Source organism: Lissotriton vulgaris, chromosome 5 (genome assembly GCF_964263255.1).
Source record: "Lissotriton vulgaris chromosome 5, aLisVul1.2, whole genome shotgun sequence".
NCBI classification, from domain to species: Eukaryota; Metazoa; Chordata; class Amphibia; order Caudata; family Salamandridae; genus Lissotriton; species Lissotriton vulgaris.
The window spans coordinates 16,117,922-16,140,316 of record NC_141693.1 but is presented as its reverse complement, the minus strand read 5'-3'; the positions used below and the strand labels follow the sequence as shown (position 1 = coordinate 16,140,316).

The 22,395-nt window shown below is 48.3% G+C and overlaps 1 protein-coding gene across 2 annotated transcripts in view; it reads right to left on the bottom strand.

The window, feature by feature from the left end:
* LOC147710005 (antigen peptide transporter 2-like) overlaps positions 1-22,395 on the bottom strand; it is a 179,211-nt gene that overhangs the window by 35,590 nt on the left and 121,226 nt on the right. For both annotated transcript variants that reach the window (XM_086920680.1, XM_086920681.1), the window contains exons 10-11: positions 12,829-12,988; positions 5,875-6,011 (exon numbers count right to left, since the gene is read on the bottom strand). In XM_086920680.1, coding sequence (XP_086776806.1) covers positions 5,875-6,011; positions 12,829-12,988 — 297 coding nt within the window. The remainder of the gene's footprint in view (positions 1-5,874; positions 6,012-12,828; positions 12,989-22,395) is intronic.

The window sequence follows — 22,395 nt, the reverse complement described above, 5'->3', positions numbered from 1 at the left end:
CTCTTGGGCCAGGGCAACCTCTAACTCTTGCCTCTGAATCCTAAGCTCAGCCTCTCTCATCTTGGCCTCATGTTCCCTTCTCTGAGGGCTAGTCATCTCCCTCCTGGAGTGACCATGAGAGCCTCTAGAAGCATGGGAGTTGTTAGAGTCACCTGAGTGAGTCCTTCTCCTCCTAGGCTTCTGGTTAAGTCCACCTGGGGGTCTGAATGGGTTGTTCCCTGATTCAGTCCCAAATAGGCTTAAGTTAGCCTGGTTCAGTCTACTGACCAGCACCTGACTATCTCTGTCATCATCTGACTCACTGCTCTCCCCTTCTGTCTCTTCTTCCTCTTCCTCCTCCTCATCTACCTGAGGAGCTCCAGTGATGGGGGCTTCCTCATCTACCAGGATGATAGGGACAGGGGTGTCTACAGTGTCATCCTCTGAAGGATGGCCTCCTTCAGCATTCCCTGTGGGGTCTGCCTTAGAGGACTTTAGAGTCTCAGACTGATCCAAGATCTCTCTAAGGTGGTCTGTAGTAGGGGAACGCCCTGTCTTCAGACCCCTTAAGACACAAAGCTGTCTTAATTCCTTAAAGGAAAAAATAGCAAATTTGGATGGTGCCCTTGGAGGGTCACTCTCAACAGGGATGTTCCCAGTGGAACCCTCTGCTCCAGACATTGCTCTAGTGTGGGTGGATATGTTGCAATCTACCTACACTGGTGTTTACCTACTAAACCTATCTAGTAGTTGTAGTCAGGGTGTGCTACTCCCTTTGCTCTACAACAACTAAGTTCAGTAGAACTTAAGTATACTAGTCTTGTTTTATATGTACCTGACAGGTACCTGTGTGATCTTTCAAATGATAATCTCAAAGATTGCAATGGTAAAACAACAGCAAGCTCAGATCCCAATCCGCTGCTCACCAATGTGAGAAGTTGGCCTGGTATATAATGTTCACTAATTCTAGTGATCACTTTGTACCATGCCAAGCAACCCTTATGAGGATTGGTTGTAAGTCAACCTTATAGACCAGTTATCCTAGTGGTAACGTGGACAAAGCAGTCTTAGGCTAAACTCTGAAAGGCATGTGAAGCCAGCTGTATTACCATACACAACCCCCTTGAATACCAAATGAAAGGACACCACACAGATATATATTGAAAATATATATTTAGATGTATTAACTACAAAATCCCCTGGACTCTTTATGAGCACAGAAGCACAAGCGTTAAATCACAAGACAGTTTAAAATACACAAAAGTTGCACAATATGGATGAGCCCTAGGGGCCACCTAAACCATATACTAAGAAAGTGGTATAAGAGATACCAAACGGAAAGGGAACAGGCCTAGGGCCTTGGGAATCGCTGGAGCTATTCGAGACTAGAAGTAACTAAGTCGGGAAAGGCCCGCGGGACTCGGGTGCAGTGTTCAAAGTGCACGCACTTTCCAATGTAAAGTCTATGGTGCGTAAAAAGTACAAAGTTAGTTAGTTCGGAACCTTCCGAGTGACCTAGAAAGCTGAAACTTGAGACACAGGCCCTAGAGATGTGTACCAGAGTAGGAACACCGGCGGAGCTGAGTTACCTCACCCACAGGAAGCGGGTGCACAGGGTCGAAGTAGTGTCGGGTTTCGTCACGCTGGTCGATGGTGCTTGGAGCTGAAGATGCTGCAGGCGGCTCGAGGTGAAGAGTTCCGGTGTATCCAAGGGTGGATCTGAAGATGTGAGGACCTGAAAGCAGAGGGGACAATGTTCAAAGTCACTAGCCAGTGACTACCGTGGAACCAGATTGGAACCAGGCGATGTCGGGTGCAAACAGGCGTTGTTGTGTAGCTTCTCTCTGCAGCCACGTGGACACCGGGGGTCGAGGACGTCCAGGAGTCGGTCACGAGCTGTCCCACGTAGGCTTCTCGCTGTTGGCGGTGTCAGCAACCTGATCGGAGCAAACAGGCCTTGGCTAATGCAAGCCACGCAGGATGTGAAAAAGGCTTCTTACTCGGACCAGCAAGGTCAGAGTGGGTGCTCCTTTCTACAGGAGCATGGGCAAGTCTGGAGCAACCAGACCCGCAGTGTAGTTCGTCGGTTTCGTCGCCAAGATGGCCGCTGGCCGCGTGGCTAGTGGCCGGGATGGCGCGTCGAGTGGCACAATGCAAAAGGGCCCCACGCAGATCGTGGAGATGCTGGGGGGCTGATCTTCGGTGCAAGGGCTGCTCGGTGGTGGGGGTTCTCAGGCCCCAAAGCACAACGTCGAGGATGCCTCTGGTGCTGCGCAGTCAGCTCTTCGGGTGTCTTTCAAGATGGCCGGTCCCACGTCTCTCGATGCCTCCACGGGTCCCTTCTTTGCAGGGACTGTGGATCGGGCTTGGAGAAGTCTGGGAGTCTGGGTCTTGTCAGGCTCTGGGCTCGGGCTCCGGCGGGAGGCGGCGGCAAAGCAGACGTCGATTCGCTGGTTGGTACCTGCTTTCACAGGGTGGCCACTCCTAGGCCACAAGGGAGATTCTCTTCAGTCTTCTGAGCAGCAGAATGTCGAAGTCCAGTCTTCTTCTGTATTTCAAGTTGATTCAGGATGATCTCCTGTGCAATGGCACTGCTCCCACTCTTATTCCCAATCTGAGGGGTGGATCACCTACTAGGTCCCTCCTCTGGGAGGAACCAGGAAGGGGGGCGGTTACACCCCCTTTCCTTTGTCCAGCTCCTCGCCAGGCCTGGGTCTGGAAAGTCCCAGGACCGGTTTGGACTGGCTTATGCACGGGGACACCTTGTGTGCCCCGGGCATGTCTGATTCTATTCAGCCCTGTCCTACCCAATACACAAAATCCTGTCTGGGGTGGTGCTCGCACCTCCCCAGGCAGGAAACCCTTTGTCCAGGCCTTCCTCGCTGGAAGGACTCCCAGCAGCAGGAGGCCAGACTCGTGTCTGTGGTGGCAGCATCCATCTTGTGATGCTGAGGCTCTGGTTAACTTTAACCGGGGTTAAGGCTACACACATGTTGTGTCCCTCTAGAAGGGTGGAATGCTATCCCCGTCGACAGAACTGTCGAGGGGATAGTATTCCAATTCGTATGACACCTTACTCGACATGTTTTGATAAAGCCAAACCAAAGATAGCATATAACCGCGAGGATTATAATGCACTTAAGAGTATATGGTATGGCAATATCCCGGAACAGCTTAGGGAGTGGTTCCCGACAGCTGCAGACAGGCTCAGCTCATGCTAGAGCACCATCTCACATATTTCCAAGCACTCTGCCTCCAGGATTGATGAGGCCTTCCATAGGAGTGGCTGATAGGAACATATGTGTCCAGTTTTAGGTTAGATATAGGGATACTATATCTAAGTAAGAGGTGATTACACCAACTTACCCCAGCTGAGTGATCAGCCAGTTGTGTCAAATATGGAGGCCAGGCCAGGGGTGGCACAATACATGCTGCAGCCCCTGGTAGGCCTTGGAGACACCTATGCCCTGGGTACCTAGGGTACACTGTTACAGGGGCCAATAAGGTGATCCAGTTCCAATTCGTAATGCACCTAGAGTGCATTGGCAATAATTTAGAGAGAGAACAGCAGGCTGTGGGTCTGATTAGCAGGCCCACAGCCACATTAAGTCATAAACCAGTGAAGCAAAAAGCAAAAATTTGGGGTGACCATAGGATAGCAGACCCTACTCTCCTACATGTGTTAAGTCCCTTGTGGATTCTAAACAAATTACCCGAATTAAAGAATGTTGAAAATGATCAGGAGAAATGTGAAAAAGAGATGAAAAAGATGTCTGAAAACAAAAAATATTTTAATGTAAGGAAAGCAGTAAAAAGAACAATCATAAAGGTAGGTGACTTAGTTAAAATAAAAATCCCTCACAAAGGATCTACCATGCTGTTATCACAAAAATGGAACCATGAAGAAGCTGTGGAACCTTAAGTTCTTGTTTGAAGGCTTCAGAAAGAATCAAGTTCTAATGATAAAAGATGGGAACTCGCATGTGGACTGTGGACATATGTAAGCCACATGTGAAGGAACAAAAATAACATTGCAAACAGCCCATATACATTTTTAGTGGAACACTTGTGCACACAAGCAAACCCACTGTGAGCTTCGGCACACAACTGTGGAAATACTGCTGGTTCACAACAAGAAATCTGAGTGTATATCTATGTGGAAGATGGTTTGGAGAGAGAAGTGTTTAACCGGGATAAGGATTTATGGGCAGATTTACAAGCCTCTTGTGACTCTTTTACGCCGCTGTTGCGTCACTTTCGTCAACAACCTTTAGAAGCAAGATGGGCGATTCAGTGTATATGGACCTTTTTAGGTATGGCCCTGAACATGAAGTCACTTAGGGAAATAGATTGGAGGCTAGGTATGAGTAAAGATTTTGAGATAAAGGTTAGTATTTGTGGAGTGAGTAGGTCAGAGGCTAAGTCAAGTCAAGTCAAGTCAATAGATTTGTATAGCGTGCTACATACCCATAGGGTCTCAAGGCGCTTGAGGAAGGGTGGGGAATTACTTGTCGAATATCCAAGTTTTGAGTTGCTTTCTGAATGCTAGGTGGTTCTGAGTAAGGCGAAGGTGAGTGGGAAGTGAGTTCCAGGTTTTAGCTGCCATGTAGGAGAAGGATCTACCTCCCATGGTGGTTTTGTTGATGCGAGGTACAGTGGCCAGGGCTTGGTTGGAGGATCATAGCTGACGGGTGGGGGTGTAGAAGGACAGTCGTGTGTTGAGGCATTCAGGTCCAAGTTCGTAGAGTGCTTTGTGTGCGTGGGTGAGGAGGCGGAACGTTATCCTCTTATGTACGGGGAGCCAGTGGAGGTTTTTCAGGTGACCAGAGATGTGTTCTTTACGCGGGATGTCTAGTATGAGCCTGGCTGAGGCGTTCTGGATGCGTTGGAGTTTTTTCTGGAGTTTAGCGGTGGTACCGGCGTATAGGGTGTTTCCATAGTCCAGGCGGCTCGTGACCAGTGCGTGGGTGACCGTTTTTCTAGTTTTTCAAAAGTGTCTGTAAGCACCTAAGCAGACAATGAATCCCACTCCTCCCCCAGTCAAGGGACTGGCATGGATTTTCTACGGTCATCTTATGTTTTGACTACAAGTTTGTTTTATATTTGTGAGTAATCCATGCCCTTAGGTCCTGACATAGTAAAGGGGAGTGCTGCAACATGCTTCTCCCTCTGTGGTGCGATGAATCGGGGAACAGCCTTTACAACGCGGGTATTACCACGCGCTACCATTACAACGCTGCTATTACAACGCAAGTTGTTACAAGGACTTGCGCTGGAGGGCGCTGTTGGATAGGGAATAGTTAATTTTCTATTTCAACACCTTCCCTACTGTAACGTGGGCTGGAGTTGGAATAGAAAATTAAACTATTCCACTATCCATCGCAAGTCGTTGTAACGACTTGCGTTGTCATAGCACGCGTGGCAAAAGCCCGCGTTGTAATGCCATACAACCGATGAATGTACATAGACCTTGCTCCATGAAGGGGCAGGTTGAACAAATTTGCCAACTTCTAATCTCATTAAAAATAGGTGGGAATCAGATTGTGGGTCCTTGCATCATGAGTGCTGCATTGGAGTCCTACCTGAGACCACAGTCCTCCTTCGCACTATGGATGAATCTAGCACAATACCCCACATTTGACAGCAGGAATTGTTCAGGGTGAGAGGTTGTGAGGTCATCAAACTTAAAACCCTGGGTGGTTCCCTAATACAAAAGCTCTGGAGTTGTTTACTCCGAAACAGAAGAGGTGGAAAGAGTATTAAGCCAAGGCTAGTGAAAACTATAACCATGTGTGGTGGACTGAGCTGTGTTAAGGGGATGACTTGTAAGATGACGTCAGCCATTCCAAGGGGATACCGGGATATCTTAAAGTGTTAAAGGAGTGCCGTGTTTACCTTGTGCTCGGTGTCCACATCCAGGCAGCTGGAGGCCTCGTCCAGGATCAGCACCTGTGGGCGCCGGACCAGTGCTCGGGCGACTGCGATGCGCTGCTTCTGTCCCCTGGCCAGGAGACTTCCTTGCTCCCCAACATCTGCACACCAGGGAGAGCAATCAGAAGGTGAGACACCAAATGAAGAAACATATGGGCGTGTACTCACAATCACCATGTGGAGGGACCTGAACTTCAGAACATGAGCGTCTGTAAGCGCAGAATCCTGGGGAAGGATGTGTGCTTCTGTTTTGTTTTCTTATATACAATTAAGTATTGCATACAGCACTGATCTAGGGAAAAGATACAGACGGGCACTGTACGTACTGCTGGGTTTGTTGTTTACATTGGACATTGAATGCATTAGGACCTAAAATGTATATACTGGCTGGGGCAGATTTACAATAACTGGCGCATCCCTGCATATCAGCAGGGATGCGCCAGTAATTGTGCGCCGCAGCTCCGCCAACATGGATGCGCCGCATTTACAATGGGGTTTTGACGCAGAATGGGCCCAAAAGTGACTGAGTGAAATCTTGTAGATTTCGCTCAGCCACTTTTAGGAGGCGTTCCTCGTGTCAGAACACCCCCTCCGCGCAGGAACTTACAACGTGACACATATCCCAGATGCGTCACGTTGTAAATACCCCGCACCATGGAGCATCTTTTGCGCCGCCGCTGTGTCAGAAAAGTGACGCAGCAGCGGCGTACAGGAGGCGCAAGGGGCTTGTAAATCTGTCCCTCTGTGTCTTGGCCACTTCTGCACTAGGCAAAGAGTGGGTTGGTACTAAGATGGATTCCACTAACAAGCAGTGGTCAGGGTCTTCTGAAGCCGTGTGGCGCTTCATCGGAGCTACAGACCACAGGGATTCAGTTGTACCTAGTCTGAGTGTTTGTAAAGTGCACATTTACATCAAGGGGTTTCTTAGCTCTATGTAGTATTTATATTTACCAAGCTCAATTGTATCCATTTTGGGATATGAAACTGTGTCCATGGGGTCAAACACAGACTCATGCCGTGGGTGCAGCAGTCCACTGAGCTATCAGCCAGCCCTGGATCTCACGCACATACCTGAAACCTATGCCCCTCGCTTCTGTTGTGCTTTCGGGTTCCCCACCAGGACTGCCTTCTCCTCTTTTGTATCAAAGGTGTGCCTGCAGTGCATGCAATGAACATGATGCATACAGTGTGCATCGCTAGCTGACCAAGGCACAGAGCCCCTCGCCAGCCTTCATTCCTTGAATGTTCAAGCACATCAGACACCTACACGCGCTCAAGGTGTGCGATGTTGGATCTCACAGCCTATGCTGTCTTGGCTTTAAGTGCTGAGGGTCCCTTCATAAAAGGGTGGAAGGATGAACCTGGTTATAAAAGCACCAGGCTGAAGATATTTTAATAAATCTATGGGTTTAACTTTGGTCTCTTTCTAAAGGAATTGGTGTCTTTTAGGGGTAACACCATTGTCCCTACTGCTCACAGCTGCACATAGTTGTGGCTAACAGAAGTAGTCCTATGGCGCTGTGCTGATGACGAGCTGAGCTCGTCATGACCGTTACGGAACGCCCACGTGGGAATAATATCCCTGCTGTGCTGGGCGTTCCATTGGAATGGGTGTGGTCATGACGAGCTCAGCTCGTCATCAGCACAGCGCCACCGTGCTGCATGACGAGCCGAGCTCGTCATGAGCACCACGGCGCCGCGTGCTGCCCCCCTTCCCCCGCGCCGCAGGGGAATTAGCCCCGCGGCGAAGGGGTTAAGGATTGGTTGAATGAATGAATTTGGAATTTGTATTGCGCAACTTAGCCCGGAGGCATCAAGGCGCATCAGATAGAAACAGCTCAGTGAAGTGTGAACACAGATGACGGGTTACAGGTAGGCTTCTGCAATAGCCAGGTTTTTAGACCTTTGCGGAACAAGGCGAGGGAAGCCAGGCCCTTGAGTTCTGCTGGAAGCATGTTCCAAAGTTTCGGGGCAAGGGAAGAAAAGGCCTTCCCTCCCCATCTGGCCCTGGCGGTTCGGTGGACAGACAGAAGGTTTTTGTTGGCAGAGCGCAAGGCCCTGCCCGGGGTGTAAAAGGACACAAGAGACCTAATGTCTTCTGCACCAGATCCGTGGAGAGCACGGTAGGTAGGAACTAGTACCTTGAAGTTTATCCTGGCCTGCACAGGAAGCCAGTGAAGGTTCTTTCTAATCAAGGATTCTGAGGAACGCCTGGGGGCATCAGCAACAAACCTTGCTGCTTCATTCTGGACAACTTGTAAGCGATGGACCAGCCTTTTGCTAATACCTAAATAGAGGGCGTTACAATAGTCCAGACGAGGGGAGATGAAAGCCACTGAGACTTTTTTCCGGGCTTCCGGGGAAAGATAGTGTGTGAGTTTTCTCACGATCCTTAGGACACCACAGCAGGTGGAGACAGTCCTGTTGACTTGCTTATCAAAGGAAAGTGTGGTGTCGAGGATAACACCCAGATTAAGAGCGACAAGGGAGGGCCTGGGACATATTCCAAGGGCAGTGGGCCACCAGTCGGCCGACCAGACATCTTGTTTACCTCCAAAGATGAGGACCTCGGTCTTTTCCCCATTTAATTTGAGGTCATCCAGCCTGCCACTGCTTCCATGCAGTTCCTGAAATTAGAGGCCGTGTTCTCCACAGATTGAGAGAGGGAGACCATAATCTGGGTGTCATCAACGTATGACAAAACTTCCAGTCCAAAGGATCTTACAAGCCTGGCGAGTGGGGCCACATATATGTTAAAAAGAGTAGGGCTCAGGGATGAGCCCTGAGGGACTCCACACTTCAGAGGCTTGGCAGAGGAGAGGAAGTCGCCCAGTTTAACCCTTTGTTCACGCTGGCTGAGGAAGGATGTCAGGAGGCTCAGAGCGGACCCATCCACTCCCATCTCACTAAGACGGGTGGCCAGAATAGTGGGAGACAGGGTGTCAAAGGCGGCTGTAAGGTCGAGCAGGATCAGAAGGGTAGTCTGACCACTGTCGACCTTAGCGCGGATGTTATTGACCACCACTGTGAGGGCTGACTCTGTGCTGTGCGCCTTCCGAAAGCCATGCTGAGAGGGGTCTAGCAGGCTAGATTTATCCAGGAAGGCGCTGAGATGGTGATTAAGGTGGGCCTCGAGCATCTTGGCAGGGGCAGGGAGAAGGGAAATAGGGCGGAAGTTTTTTAGAATCCCAGGGTCCATGGTGGCCTTTTTCAGAAGGGGCTTGACAATGGCCATCTTCCAAGGCGCAGGGAAGACACCATTGGAGATTGCCAGATTCATTACTTCCAAAAGAGGGGGAAGCAAGACCTCTCTGCAATTCTTCAGAGTTGTTAAGGGGCATGGGTCCAGGGGGGATCCAGATTTAAGTCTGTCGAGGAGCTCATTAAGAGCTTCGGAAGTAAGAGGAGGAAAATTAGACAGGTTTCCGCGAGGAGCAAAAGTCGGCTCCTGCCAGGGGGGTAGAACAGGGGTACGATTGGGGGCTTCTAAAGTAATGTAGATATCCACCATTTTGGTAAGAAAAAACGTGGAGATCTGGTCGCAGAGTTCTTGAGATGCAACAATGGGATCAGGGTGTTGAGCAGAGGATAAGGAGTCTACAATTTTGAATAGTTCACTGGGAGAGCTGAGGGAGGTTGTCAGCTTAGTAAAATATGACCTGAGAACCAGGGGGCCGACGGGCATTTCCTGGCACAATAGTGAGGCTTAGCCGGGGCTAAGATGTTAACAGCCTTCGAGATAGTGCTGGCAAGCTCAGAGGCGGCAACATGAGTATCAGAATTGGAGGTGAACTTGAGGTTGGCGATAAGGGGGCCAAGGGACTCGTTATTCAGGCCCCTGTAGTTCCTTTTCGAAGCCCAGTTATTATTGTCCTTTAGTGGCACATAAGGTAGACACAATGTAAATTTGATAGGGACTGCCTTATGATCTGACCAGGAGAGAGGAAGGGGGAGGTCTACTTTCAGCCTAGAATCATTGGTAAATACCCCATCCAGAGTGTGGCCGGCAGAATGGGTAGAACTTCCCACTATTTGTGAGAGCCTACAAGAGGCCAGCGAATCCACCAGGGATATGGTGTCGGCCGAGATGAAGTTTTCCAAATGGAAATTGAAATCACCAAGGATGGTGAAATTGGGCTTATCAATGAATGGTTCCAGTATTTCAAGGAGTTCCACGGTGAAAGCAGACCTAGGACCGGGGGGGTCTATAGATGAGAATGCCTGCAAAGGATACCGTAGGAGAGAGGCTAAGAGAAAAATGTAAAGCCTGGAAGGAAGTCTGAGGAGATGGAAGACACTCAATACGGCAATTTACTGAGATTTTGTGTAAAATGCCAATTCCCCCACCCTTTCGTCCCTCTCTGTCCAGTCTCACAAAGGCATAACCATCGGGGATGGCAATAACCAGTTCGGGTCCGGAGGATTCAGAACCCCAAGTTTCGGTGACAAAGGCCCATGAGGGCTTCCTCTCCGAAATGAAGTCTCTGAAAGCAATATTGTTTTTGACTAGGGAACGAGCATTGATAAGAAAGCCCGTTTCCCTAGAAGGAAGGGGAGGGTATTGTTCCTTTGTCGTAGTCGGGGCGCCTAAGGGTGTGAGTGGGGATGTAGTTCTCGCATCCCTAAGGCACCAGCACTCAAAACCGTCCCACAGTCTCTCAGGCACATACTTATGATGACAAGTTTGCCAGGATGGCTTAAGTGCTTTGAGAGTGCATAGGGAGTAGGCAAGGCTTACTGCGAGAGGAGTGTTCACAAGGTCAGCCTCCCTGGCGCCTCCTTGGCGCTGACGGGCACAGACGGGCAGGACTCTGGCATGACTCCGGCACAGGTCCGGCACGTCCGCTGATCGTGTCCGCTGCGCGGAGACATGTCCGTCCCCTTTTATGCGCGCAGGAGTCTGCCAGTTTACTGGTGTTACAGAGGCAACAGGTCCACAAAAAGGCCTAGCTTTGAGTTATCTGTTTCAGAGGTGGGTGTTCTTTCATGACGCTTGGACATTCCCCCTGGCAGGATATTTTAACAAGGGCTAATCTGTCCCAGACAGCCAGTGGGGTATGCTTTCATCTGCCTGATAGACATTTGTCTATGTATTGGAGAAAGTTATGGTCATAAAGTTCTGACATGTCTTCCATTGCCCAGGCTCCGAGGACCCTTTTAGAGCATCTGGTATAACCAGACGAAGACTTTCGGGAAGATCTGTAAGTATTTTGTATTAAACAGTAGGGTCTCGGTTTTACTTGCATTTATTCAATAACCCCCCGATGGAGCTTTGAGGTAATCCCGAATCAGTGTGGTAGGGGGTTAATTGGAAACAGGGATATGAGAGGATTCTAGCTGTGTTGGTGAGGAAGGAGAGATGGATTCCACAAGTCTCGTGCCTCTCTAGTAGAGAGGGCTGATGTGCAGTGAGGAAGGTAGGAGATAGGTCTAGGAGAAATAGGACGGCAATTACACTTCTGTTGAAACTGATCTTGGTTGTGGTAGAAAGAGAGGAGGATGGTTTCACTAGATCCAGCCTATGAGGTCAGGTTCACTTATGGTTCATCACCCCCTGGTAAAGGACAAGATAATGCAGGAGATCCAGCCCATTTCAGAATGTTGTGATCAATTTCTGTCAATAAATGCTGGGTCCTGCCATTAAACATAACAGACTTGTGCACCAGTCTGTTTAATGGGCAACGACCGCATTTGGAAAAACAGAATTCCCCCTTATGGCTTGAAGCGCCTCTGAACCCCTAAGCACAGTTAGATAAATGCAGCAACACTTGAGTGAACCTGTGATGATGAGTCACAACATGAATCCGCATGGACCACCCTATAGATTCATACTCTTGCAACCGTGCACACCCGACAGAGAATCCTGCTACCCGTCCACCGCAAGTCCTCTAGAGCCTCATCCTGAGCAGGAAGCGCTACATAAATCCTACTGCACCTACAAAATAATAATCTTTGGAGGGTTCAGATATACATGTTTACCCATGAAAGGGACTGATCCACAGAATTAGCCCCCCTTAATCTTACACGCTCCCCTTTATTGGGAGAAGCAGCTCTTTGCATTCTTCCATCAGCTCCTCTTGGTGTCACCTTATTCCACCACCCCGTTTCCTATTTAACCTTAGTTCAAGGCCGTCCCCAGGCCCTTCAGTGCCACTCCATTCCACCCCCACCCATCTGGTGCTGTGCCTCAGCTCTAAGCTTTAAACCATGTGTTCTTCTTGTGCCACCTCCACCCATCTCATGCTTACCTTATCCTGATCCTTGCTGTGCCCATTTTCACACTTGTTCCCTTCAGTGACACCCTCATGTTCCCCCTTTTCTCATTCTTTGCCCATTCTTCCACATTCGCTTTTACTGTGTGTAGTGACCCACCCATTTCCTTCAATACCACTCCTTTCCATTCAACACCCATTCTTTGCTTCACCCATTCTCCCATGTTTGCTTCAGTTATAGGCAGCCTCCCACCCATTCCCATCAATACAACTCAAGTCCAACCAACACCCATTCTTTGCTTCACCCATTCTCCCCTTCGTTCACTTTGGCTGTAGGCAGTCTCCCACCCATTCCCATACTACCACTCCTTTCCATCCAACACCCATTCTTTCATCATCCATTCTCCCATATTTGCTTCAGCTGTACATAGTCTCCCACCCATTCCCATCAATACCACTCCATCCACCCATCTTTTACTCCACCTATTATCCCACTTTTACTTTTGCAGTAGACTTTCTCCCACCCATTTCCATCAATTGTAGTCAATCCACCCATTCTTTGCTTCACCCATTCTCCAGCATTCGCTTTAGCTGTTGGCAGTGTCCCACCCATTCCTATCAATACCCCTCCATTCTTTCCAACACCCATTCTTTGCTTCACCCCTTCTCCTGCCTGTTGTCTTCAGACCCTCATGCCACATCTTACCCATCTCATATGTCCTCTGCATCTTCTGGATGAACTGTTTGGCGTCGGCTATATCTGCAGCTTGCGTGACCTCTGACATTGAGGCATTCTGAAGGCCGTAGGTGATGTTGTCTTTGATTGACCCAGTGAAGAGGATGGGCTCCTGCCCCACCAGCGAGATCTGGGAAGACAAAAAAGAGAAGAATATAAATGTGATGGCATCTTTGACGGAGTCAACGTTTGATGCTTGTAGAAACCCCTGATCAAGCTCACAGATAAATGCAGTGACACCGCAATGGTCCGGGGAGAAGGGCCTCAATAAAGCACATAGGGTCGGAGGCTACGCCCGTTCCCAAAGCACAATAACGTAAAATGCCACATAATGTAACCAACACATTGCCAATCAGTACACAGCACACACACTACACACAGTGATCACGCGCTCCCCTTGCCCCATCTGGACACGTTACTCACTGGCCCCATTGTGTCAACGCAAGGTCGAGGCCCACCTGGATTCCTCATTGAGTCCACTAATTAATGACTCCCAGGACAGCGGTGCACATTCTTCACCAAAAAAGAGTCGCCAGAGCTACTTTATGGCTTTAAATGAACTGTATAAGAGCCATGTGAAATCGATTGGAAATTGAGACCGTCCTCAGACCCTACGCCTGTAACTGTTTCCCGTGGCCGCACTGTTAATTAACCGAACTGTACCTGTTTTGCCAACACCTCTTGTCTCTACTTTTTTCAAAATATTTCATTTTCAAGCAACATTTTGATGAGGCAGCCTGGAGCTTATTGGTAATTCGAACCCGACGGCAGCCAAAGGAAGAAGACCCGCCAGGACAGATTTATATTTGCGTATGAAAGAAGGTGAACATACAGCACAATTGATTGGAAGATCTGCTGAATCCGCAGGGAGGAGTTCCATCCTGAAGCAGCTGTCACAGAGGGTAAGAGACCACATCAGGAAGAAGCCTAAAAAGATAACATGAGTGCCCTACCACTGACAGAAATCTGGCATATTACCTCTTTTATATGTCCTAGCTGAGTAGTTGTAAGGTGGCCTTGGAGGCGATACAGCGGAAGTCACCTTTTTATTCCCGATATTCAGCACGCTAGGGAAGGTGGATATTTATTTATTTCTCTAGCCCTTTATGGATCCCAGGATGCTATTTTTGTGTTAGGCTTTGCTGATTGAGCAGAGTTGGCACCACAATCTTATTTTTTTTGTCTACAAGAGTTTGTCAGTGCCACTGGTTTCTTAACACTGTTGGTATCTGAAAGTAGTGAGAGGTTTTGTTCGCTTGGACTCCTGGGCGTCACACAGACGGAATGCTTGGCCCCTGGGTGTGATTAGGACATTCATGGAAAAAGTTTGGACCTAGGAGATTGGGTGTAACTTGCGTTTGGCCAAGAGGGGACTGAGGTTCTTGAGTTATTCCCTCTTTCAGCAAACTATTGCTATTATCTTTGTTCCGGATCCAATATCAAAAGACTACCAGGCTCACTTAGAGGCAAATTTACAAGGAACTGACGCATCTGCATAGATGCGTCAGTTTCCTTGCGCCTGCCCTAAATGTCCTTACACCACCATGGATGTGCTGTATTTATTATGGTGCAAGGATTAACAGATGCGTCAGAAATACTGACATATCTGTTGGCACAAAACTGGCGCATTGCTGGAGTTGCTCACGGAAGTGACGCAACTCCAGCAATGCGCCACAATAGATGAGTGAGTCCCATTCAAAAAGCCCTGCGTCATTCCTTACGCCTGGTCTGAGCAGGCGTAGGGATTTTGACGCAATTAAGGCGTAGAGTGATGCAGTGAAATGTTGTAAATTTCACTGTGTCAGTTCTACATGGCTTTGTTCTTGGGAATGCCCAGCCTGCATACATTATACCTACCGCAGGTATAATGTGACGCAGGGCTTTACAACGTGAAGCATCTCCCTAGATGCGTCACATTATAAATTGGCCGCATTGTTAGCGCCCCCTTTGTGTCAAAAAAATGTAATGCGATGGCGGCACAAGGGGCTTGTAAATCTCCCCCATAGTCTCTTGTACCACACAGAGCTTCTCCGGGTTACAGGATAGCATGTGCATGGAGCGAGCTAAGGGATTTTTAACAAAGTCATCCTTTTTTCTCTGTCAGTTCTTTTTATTGTCGAGATTGATACCAGGCAAATGTGATTTTGTGGTGCTGCTCATTACTGCAAAGTGTGTTTTATCTTTTGTTGATGACCAATGTTTCATATTAGGGTGCTGCTATTTTTCACAAACTGTATTTTGTGTCAAGAGTCAATATCATTCAGATACAGTGATTATTGAGCATTTCACTTTTTTCTATTTAACACCTCTTCTTATGCATTGTTATCTGTGTTTATGAAATGTTCATGTTGAATTGTTAATATATGTGTAGATCGTTTTCCGTGATGGTTGGGGTGGAGTTGCTGAGTGATGAGTTTAGCTGGTCGTCTCTGGTTTTGGTCCAGTTTCTTTGTGGGAGCAGGTGCTGGTGTCTTTGGATGGTGGGTGTTCGGTCCAAGGGAGTTTGGTGGTATGGCTGAAAGTGATGGAGTTTCCTGTTGTGAACAGGGGGTCAAGGGTGTGTCCTGCTGAGTGCGTGGGTTCCGTCACGATCTGGCTGAGTCAAATGTTGTGGAGGTTGTCCAGGAGAGATGTGGTGTTGCGTTCTAGTTGGTTGTCGAGGTGGAAGTTGAGGTCTCCCAGCAGGGTGTAGTTGGTGGATGCGATGGCTTGTTGGGAGATGATGTCCATGATGGCATTGGTGAAAGGTCCGCGGGGTCCTGGAGGTCAGTAGATGAGAGTTCCTGAGAGGGTTGTGGTAGGGCTGGCCAGTATCTTGAAGTGCAGGTGTTCCATCAGGTCTGTGAGCTCGTTGGAGAGGGTGATCAGCCGGAGGGTGGATTTAATGGATGATGGCGATTCCTCCTCCCGGTTTGGGTGGGGCGGTCCTTTCGTGAGATCTTGTATCGTTCGGGAATGGTGATGGCGATGTCGGGTCCAGAGGTGGTGTTGGTCCAGGTTTCGATGAAGAATGCTAGGTCCGGGGTGGTGCTGTCGAGGAGGTCCCAGATTTCTGTGGCGTGTTTGTGGAGTGATCGGACATTGAGGAGGATGCATTGCAGGGTCTTCGGTTCGGTTGTGTTCCTGCAGGTGTTGTGCTGGGTCTGTGTTCCTGGCGGTGCTGCAGATGTACCGGCAGCGGTGACAGCGGAAGGGTCCATGCTTGTCGGCTGGTGATGCAAGCTTGCAGTTGTTGTTGCTGCCTGGGTTGAGTGAAAGGAGTGTCGCTGAGTTGTAGCGTTTGGTGGTGCAGAGGCCCAGGGTTCCTGGCACTGGCTGCAGTCGAGTCACGGACGGGCGCTGACGGGCTTGCCTTTGGTGCGCCAGCGGTCTGTCCGATAGGTGTCTGGGAGGGCTGGACAGCTGGGAGGCGGGAGCGGGGAGGGAAAATGGCTTGGGCTGGTCGTGCTGGGGGAGAGGTGCCGCGGGGGCAGCAGTGGCGGGAAAAACAGGGGAAGAGCAAGCAATAGAAAGAGGAGGAAATAAAGAGTAAAAGGGTGGAAATTAAAAGAAAAAAGATATAAGGAGTACAAGGATGAGAAGAATAAGGGGTAAAATGGAGCAGAAAGCAGAAGAAAAGTGCTATAGAGAGTGAAAGGGTGAGGAGGCTAAAGGGTAAAAACTGAACAGAAAGGGGCAAAAAGTGGAACGAGAGAAAGGAGTCAGAGGTCCACTGGACCACTAGGGATGAGGCACAGGTATAACCTGCGGGCGGAGGAGGGCCTCAAACACCAACACTATGGGAGTGCAGGGGCTCAGGAAAGGCCTCACTTAATGGTGGAGCTGCGAGGGTGGGAGAACAGTTTCACTGACAGTAAGTCAGTGGAAAGCACTGATGATTCACATATAAGTGCAGCGACACCACAAAGGTCCGGAGAGATAGTTCCCAATAAAGCACACATGGCCGGAGGGGTATGTGCGTTCCCAAAACACTGTTAAGTCAGATGCCACATAAAGTTAAAAAGACATAGCCAATCAGGACACGGCACACAGAGTACATGTGCTCCCCATGTCGGACATATGGACACTTTACCCACTGGCAGCCTTGTGTCCCCGCAAGGCCGCGGCCCACCTGGATACCTCTTCGAGTCCACTAATTTATTACTAATTTATGACTCGAAGGGCAGCGATGTGCATTCTTTATCAAAAAAGGATCACCGGAACTACTTTATGGCTTTCAACTAACTGTATAAAAACCGTGCTAAATCGATTGTAAATTGAGACAGTTCTCAGGCTCGATGTCAGTAACTGTTCTCCGACCGCACTTTTTAGTAAAACAAACTGTTCCTTTTCCTGTTTTTCCAAATGCCACTTGTCTCTTGTTTTTTCAAGGTATTTCATATTCAAGCAACAAACTCATATTCATGAACAAATGAAAACTTGCCTGTGGGCCTTCATCAGGCCAAAGAGGACTTCAATGTAGGGCCCATATTCATATTATCAGGCCCAAGAATTGGTTTTGTGCAATGAAATCATGAATCAATGGTCCGTGGCCTTTATTCGGAGCAAAAGGGTTAACCGACGGACCCTGGTATTCACATGCGAAACTGCTGAGGGTTGAGGGAGGCTGTACAGTAAAGGTTGTCAAGAATCAAGTTCCTGGTGTCTCACCAATCTGGTTTACACATTGTATGCCACATGTCGAAGTCTCTTATACCCAGATCCATCCACAATAAGGACAGAAGCAATGAAAAGTGTGAGCAGCAGAATCCATACGGTGTCCCTGTATAGCCGCATGGGTGCTGATAGTGTTCAACGTCTGAGAGATGAAAGGATAGGGACAAGACGATTGCCACATAGACTGAACTTTTAAAGTGCTACTTCTGAGAGCCATGAGGTAAACATGAGCAGTCATCTGCTGCGTGGTTGAACAATGCGGTGGAATTATTCTTTATCAACCAACCAGCTGAGACTGTGGCACACGCTGGCAAGGCACTGGTCCTGTTCTTTTGCAGGACAAAGCCTGACGCGGGTCTTGTTCCTTTAATTGGCACAGAGTGGCCCATGCAGGGCAGGTTCATGTAAATACACTGGGTGTGCAATCCAGGATAGGGGCCCTTGCAGGGCGCAAGCTACACCCAGGCAGGTGCTGCACACAGAATGGTCTGGTTTTGACCTGGTTCCCTTTCACACCACTTTGGCTTGGTCTGAGTTACAGGCCAGCGTTTGGCCCAGATCTAAATTATATTTACAGTGCAAGGCACAGAATGGCACATGTCTGGATCAGGTTTTTTTTTACCAGCCATAGGTTCACATAGTCCAGGTCAGATTCCTTTGCAGGTACAGGCCAGGCCAGGTTCCCTTAGAGGTATAGGACAGGTCAGGTTCCTTTGCGGGTACACTAGCTTGGTCGGGTTCCTTTAGAGGTACAGGACAGGTCGGGTTCCTTTATGGGTATAGGGCAGGTTCCTTTGCAGGTGCAGATCAGGTTCCTTTATGGGTATAGGGCAGGTTCCTTTGCAGGTGCAGGTCAGGTTCCTTTATGGGTATAGGGCAGGTCCCTTTGCAGGTGCAGATCAGGTTCCTTTATGGGTATAGGGCAGGTTCCTTTGCAGGTGCAAGTCAGGTTCCTTTATGGGTATAGGTCAGGTTCCTTTAGAGGTACAGGACAGGTCAGGTTCCTTTATGGGTATAGGGCAGGTTCCTTTGCAGGTGCAGATCAGGTTCTTTCGCAGGTACAGCCCAGGCCAGGTTCCTTTGCAGGTACAGGACAGGTCAGGTTCCTTTATGGGTATAGGGCAGGTTCCTTTGCAGGTGCAGGTCAGGTTCCTTTATGGGTATAGGTCAGGTTCCTTTAGAGGTACAGGACAGGTCAGGTTCCTTTATGGGTATAGGGCAGGTTCCTTTGCAGGTGCAGATCAGGTTCTTTCGCAGGTACAGCCCAGGCCAGGTTCCTTTGCAGGTACAGGACAGGTCAGGTTCCTTTATGGGTATAGGGCAGGTTCCTTTGCAGGTGCAGATCAGGTTCTTTCGCAGGTACAGCCCAGGCCAGGTTCCTTTGCAGGTACAGGACAGGTCAGGTTCTTTCGCAGGTACAGCCCAGGCCAGGTTCCTTTGCAGGTACAGGACAGGTCAGGTTCTTTCGCAGGTACAGCCCAGGCCAGGTTCCTTTGCAGGTACAGGACAGGTCAGGTTCCTTTATGGGTATAGGGCAGGTTCCTTTGCAGGTGCAGATCAGGTTCTTTCGCAGGTACAGCCCAGGCCAGGTTCCTTTGCAGGTACAGGACAGGTCAGGTTCTTTCGCAGGTACAGCCCAGGTCAGGTTCCTATGCAGGTATAGGCTTGGTCAGGTTCCATTAGCGGTACAGGACAGGTCAGGTTCCTTTGAGGGTCAGGGCAGGTTCCTTTGCAAGTACAGGACAGGCCAGGTTCTTTTAGAGGTACATGACAGGTCAAGCTCCTTTAGAGATAAAGACTGGTCTAAACTTGATTAGGCTCCACTAAAAGGCATAGGTTGACTTTGAGGAAGGCAGGATTATTTATACGGCGAAGCCCTAACCTGTCTCTCTTTTCTTTTTTTATTGTATTTCATTGGCAGTATTGAAACAGTAACAATGGGTAAGAGCCTACAGTAAATAGCAGTGTGTTGTGCTGCTCTATAACAACTTAAAGTAATACAGAGAAGGTTATTAGAGGACACGTGACACAACACATAGATAGTGAGCAGTTCACAGCTACATTGGGCTGCAGTTACCTGCTGGTGCTCTGATTGCAGGTGCTGTGGCACAGTCCATGTGGGTTCCGTCAGTGGCAATGGAGCCCTGGCCATGTGGGATACAGGTGAAGCAGTGTATCACAAGCTCTCCCGGGGACTCTGGTTATTGCAAAAATGTAATAAAAGAGATATCCCCATACGACTTGGTCTGGCGGCACGTGGCTGCAGCTCTGCACTCTACTTGAGCCGTTTGTTATAATAAGTCATGCTCGACATCTAGCTCCAATTAGTGGGGGCTCTCCCTCGCTCCCAGCACCTGGGAGACCTGGGGGCTTATTTACGAGACTCGTGTGCCACTTTTTGTACAGCTCCGGCGGCACAAATGACTAATTTATATCTAGGAGTCCACGCAAAGCCACTATTCGTGACGTCAGATGGCCTCATAGATACAGAGTAAGGCAAGGCAGCACAAATTGCTGCATTGCGTTACCCTGCCGTGGGTAGGCGTTCCATGATTGTTGTGGTGGGTGTTCCCACGCAACACCCATAGATTTTGACACAGCCCCAGATTTACATCGTCACATAAACCTGGGGAAACTGCAAAATCTTATGAGGTGAGGCATAACGAGGAGATTTTTTTCAATTTCTTCTCATTATTTCCTCTTTCTATGTGTGCTTCAGAAAAAGATCCCAAGATTGTTTTTGTGCAGGAAGGTGCCAATCCTGCTGTCAACACAGCCACCCTTGCACCGTGGCGCAAGGGTGCCGGTGTTGGTGCCAGACAGTCAAAATGGCGCCAGTGCAGAGGGAAAGGACAGGAGTGCACTGTATTGGATAAAAATGGTGCATTCCTGTCCTTTCACTTTGACGTAGAGTAGCGCAGCCCAATCCCTGTAAATACGGGCCCTGGTGTTTATCTAACAGTGGCGTCAGGGTCATCACTTTCCTGGTCTCCTCTGCAGTAGGTGTCAATCATCCCAGTTGTGCAATTTTGAATTAATTGGCAGGTCTAACCCGCTGTAGTAGATAGCGAGTCCATCACTTCCCTCCAGCATCGAAGTATGGCGGGGCAATGCACACAGTCCGATTCTAGCTCCCCGCATTGTGCGTACGTAGAGTTTGGAATCAATACAATCATCTTTATTTCGGTTTGGTTTAAACCATAAAAGATACACAATAACAATTCATACACAATGGTTAATAAAACACAAATAAAAGAACAAAACATTCCACAGGCACCGCTTTTGACAATTTGCAAATACTGAAAAGATCACAGTTTAAATACAAAATATTAAAAAGAGTAAAACCGGCAATCTATCTAACAGGTTAAAAATCTGATAAAATATGCAAAGCTTAGTTTAGTATATCTGGAACGTTTGAGGAGAACAAAGACCAGATAGGGTTGAGAAGAACCGAAGACTAGAGGGGACTATATATACATCATATAAGTGCAACTTTCCCGAGTAGGTCTAATCAAAAAGTGCAGGTGCTTTAAAGTGCTAGTTGAACACTCTATACAATCAGGTATGCTAACAGTACATTCTACTTTGACTCTCTGCAGTTTCTAAAGTGCAATTGCAGGGTTAATAAGCACCTTAATTCAAGATTACACATATGTTTCAGAGTGATAACTTTTCAAGCCTTTCTTTCCTCTTATTAAGCCAACATCAAACAAATATCTACTGAAAACAATTTTCTGGGAAGTGTTGGTTTTCCATTCCATTTTTTTCCATTTCATAATCTTTATTTCGGCAATACATGCCCTAAAAGACGTACATACAATCTTAAAAACAACATTCCTCATTTTAAAAAACATTGGATGAAAAAACACATTCATGCTGGTACAAGATCTGTGTGGTAGATAATTCAAATCAGTCAATGACCTCTACATCATCAGCTGAAAAATTTTCTTTGTAAAGTGCATGTGCATTAGCAAAGTTATACAGTGTTCAGCACGCCCCTTTGGTTTTCAATATTCTTTCTGCCTCAAGACAAGACCTAGTGCCCATGTTTCGACAGATGGGTTTAATCCATTTCTTACTAGGCGTAGCATAGGCAGGGCAAAAGAACAATAAGTGTAGGTCATTTTCTTGTGTATCAAGTTGGCATAATGCACAGCACTCCATGTTACTCTCACCTGTTTTTTAGCCCCACTTCGATGTGTTCAAGTTGGTTTGCAGAACACCATAACGAAATTTCATATACAGTGATTTTGCCAAATTGGGCTGCACTTCATCCAGAAATAGCTCGAAGTTCGGGGTAGGTTTCATAAGGAGAAACTAGGCCGCTAATCTACCAGTGGCTGTGCTATGAGACACATTGTTTTGGGTATACGCCCAAAAGGTAGTTTTCAGTATTTTCTTAGTATCTGGTGTCAATAGCCTGGGTTCTTCCCAAAATGCTTCATCCCAAATTCACACAAAAAACAGTAATAGACATGCTTAATCCACTGAAGGCTAGTGCCTGTGTCAAACTTTAAAGTTTCTTCTAGCCCTTCTTTGTAGTGGGCTAGTTCGGTTGTTAACCACAGTCGGACCCAGAACAATAATGGTCTTAATATGGCTTGGTGATCGATACGTTGCGGGGCAGATTTACAAGCCTCCTGTGCCACCAGTACGTCACTTTTGGTGACGTACTGGTGGCGCAGGGGGCTCCTCTGTATTTACAAGGAGAGTAAAAGCCACCCTGCGTGACTTTTCCTCCACTTGTAAATATGGCCCCTTCACACGCAGCACTTTGCGTTGAAGGGGCGTTCCATGGGTGTTGCTGTGGATGTTCCCACGCTACACCCATGGAACATAACACATCTCCAGATCTGGAGATGCGTCTGAGTGCTACGCCAC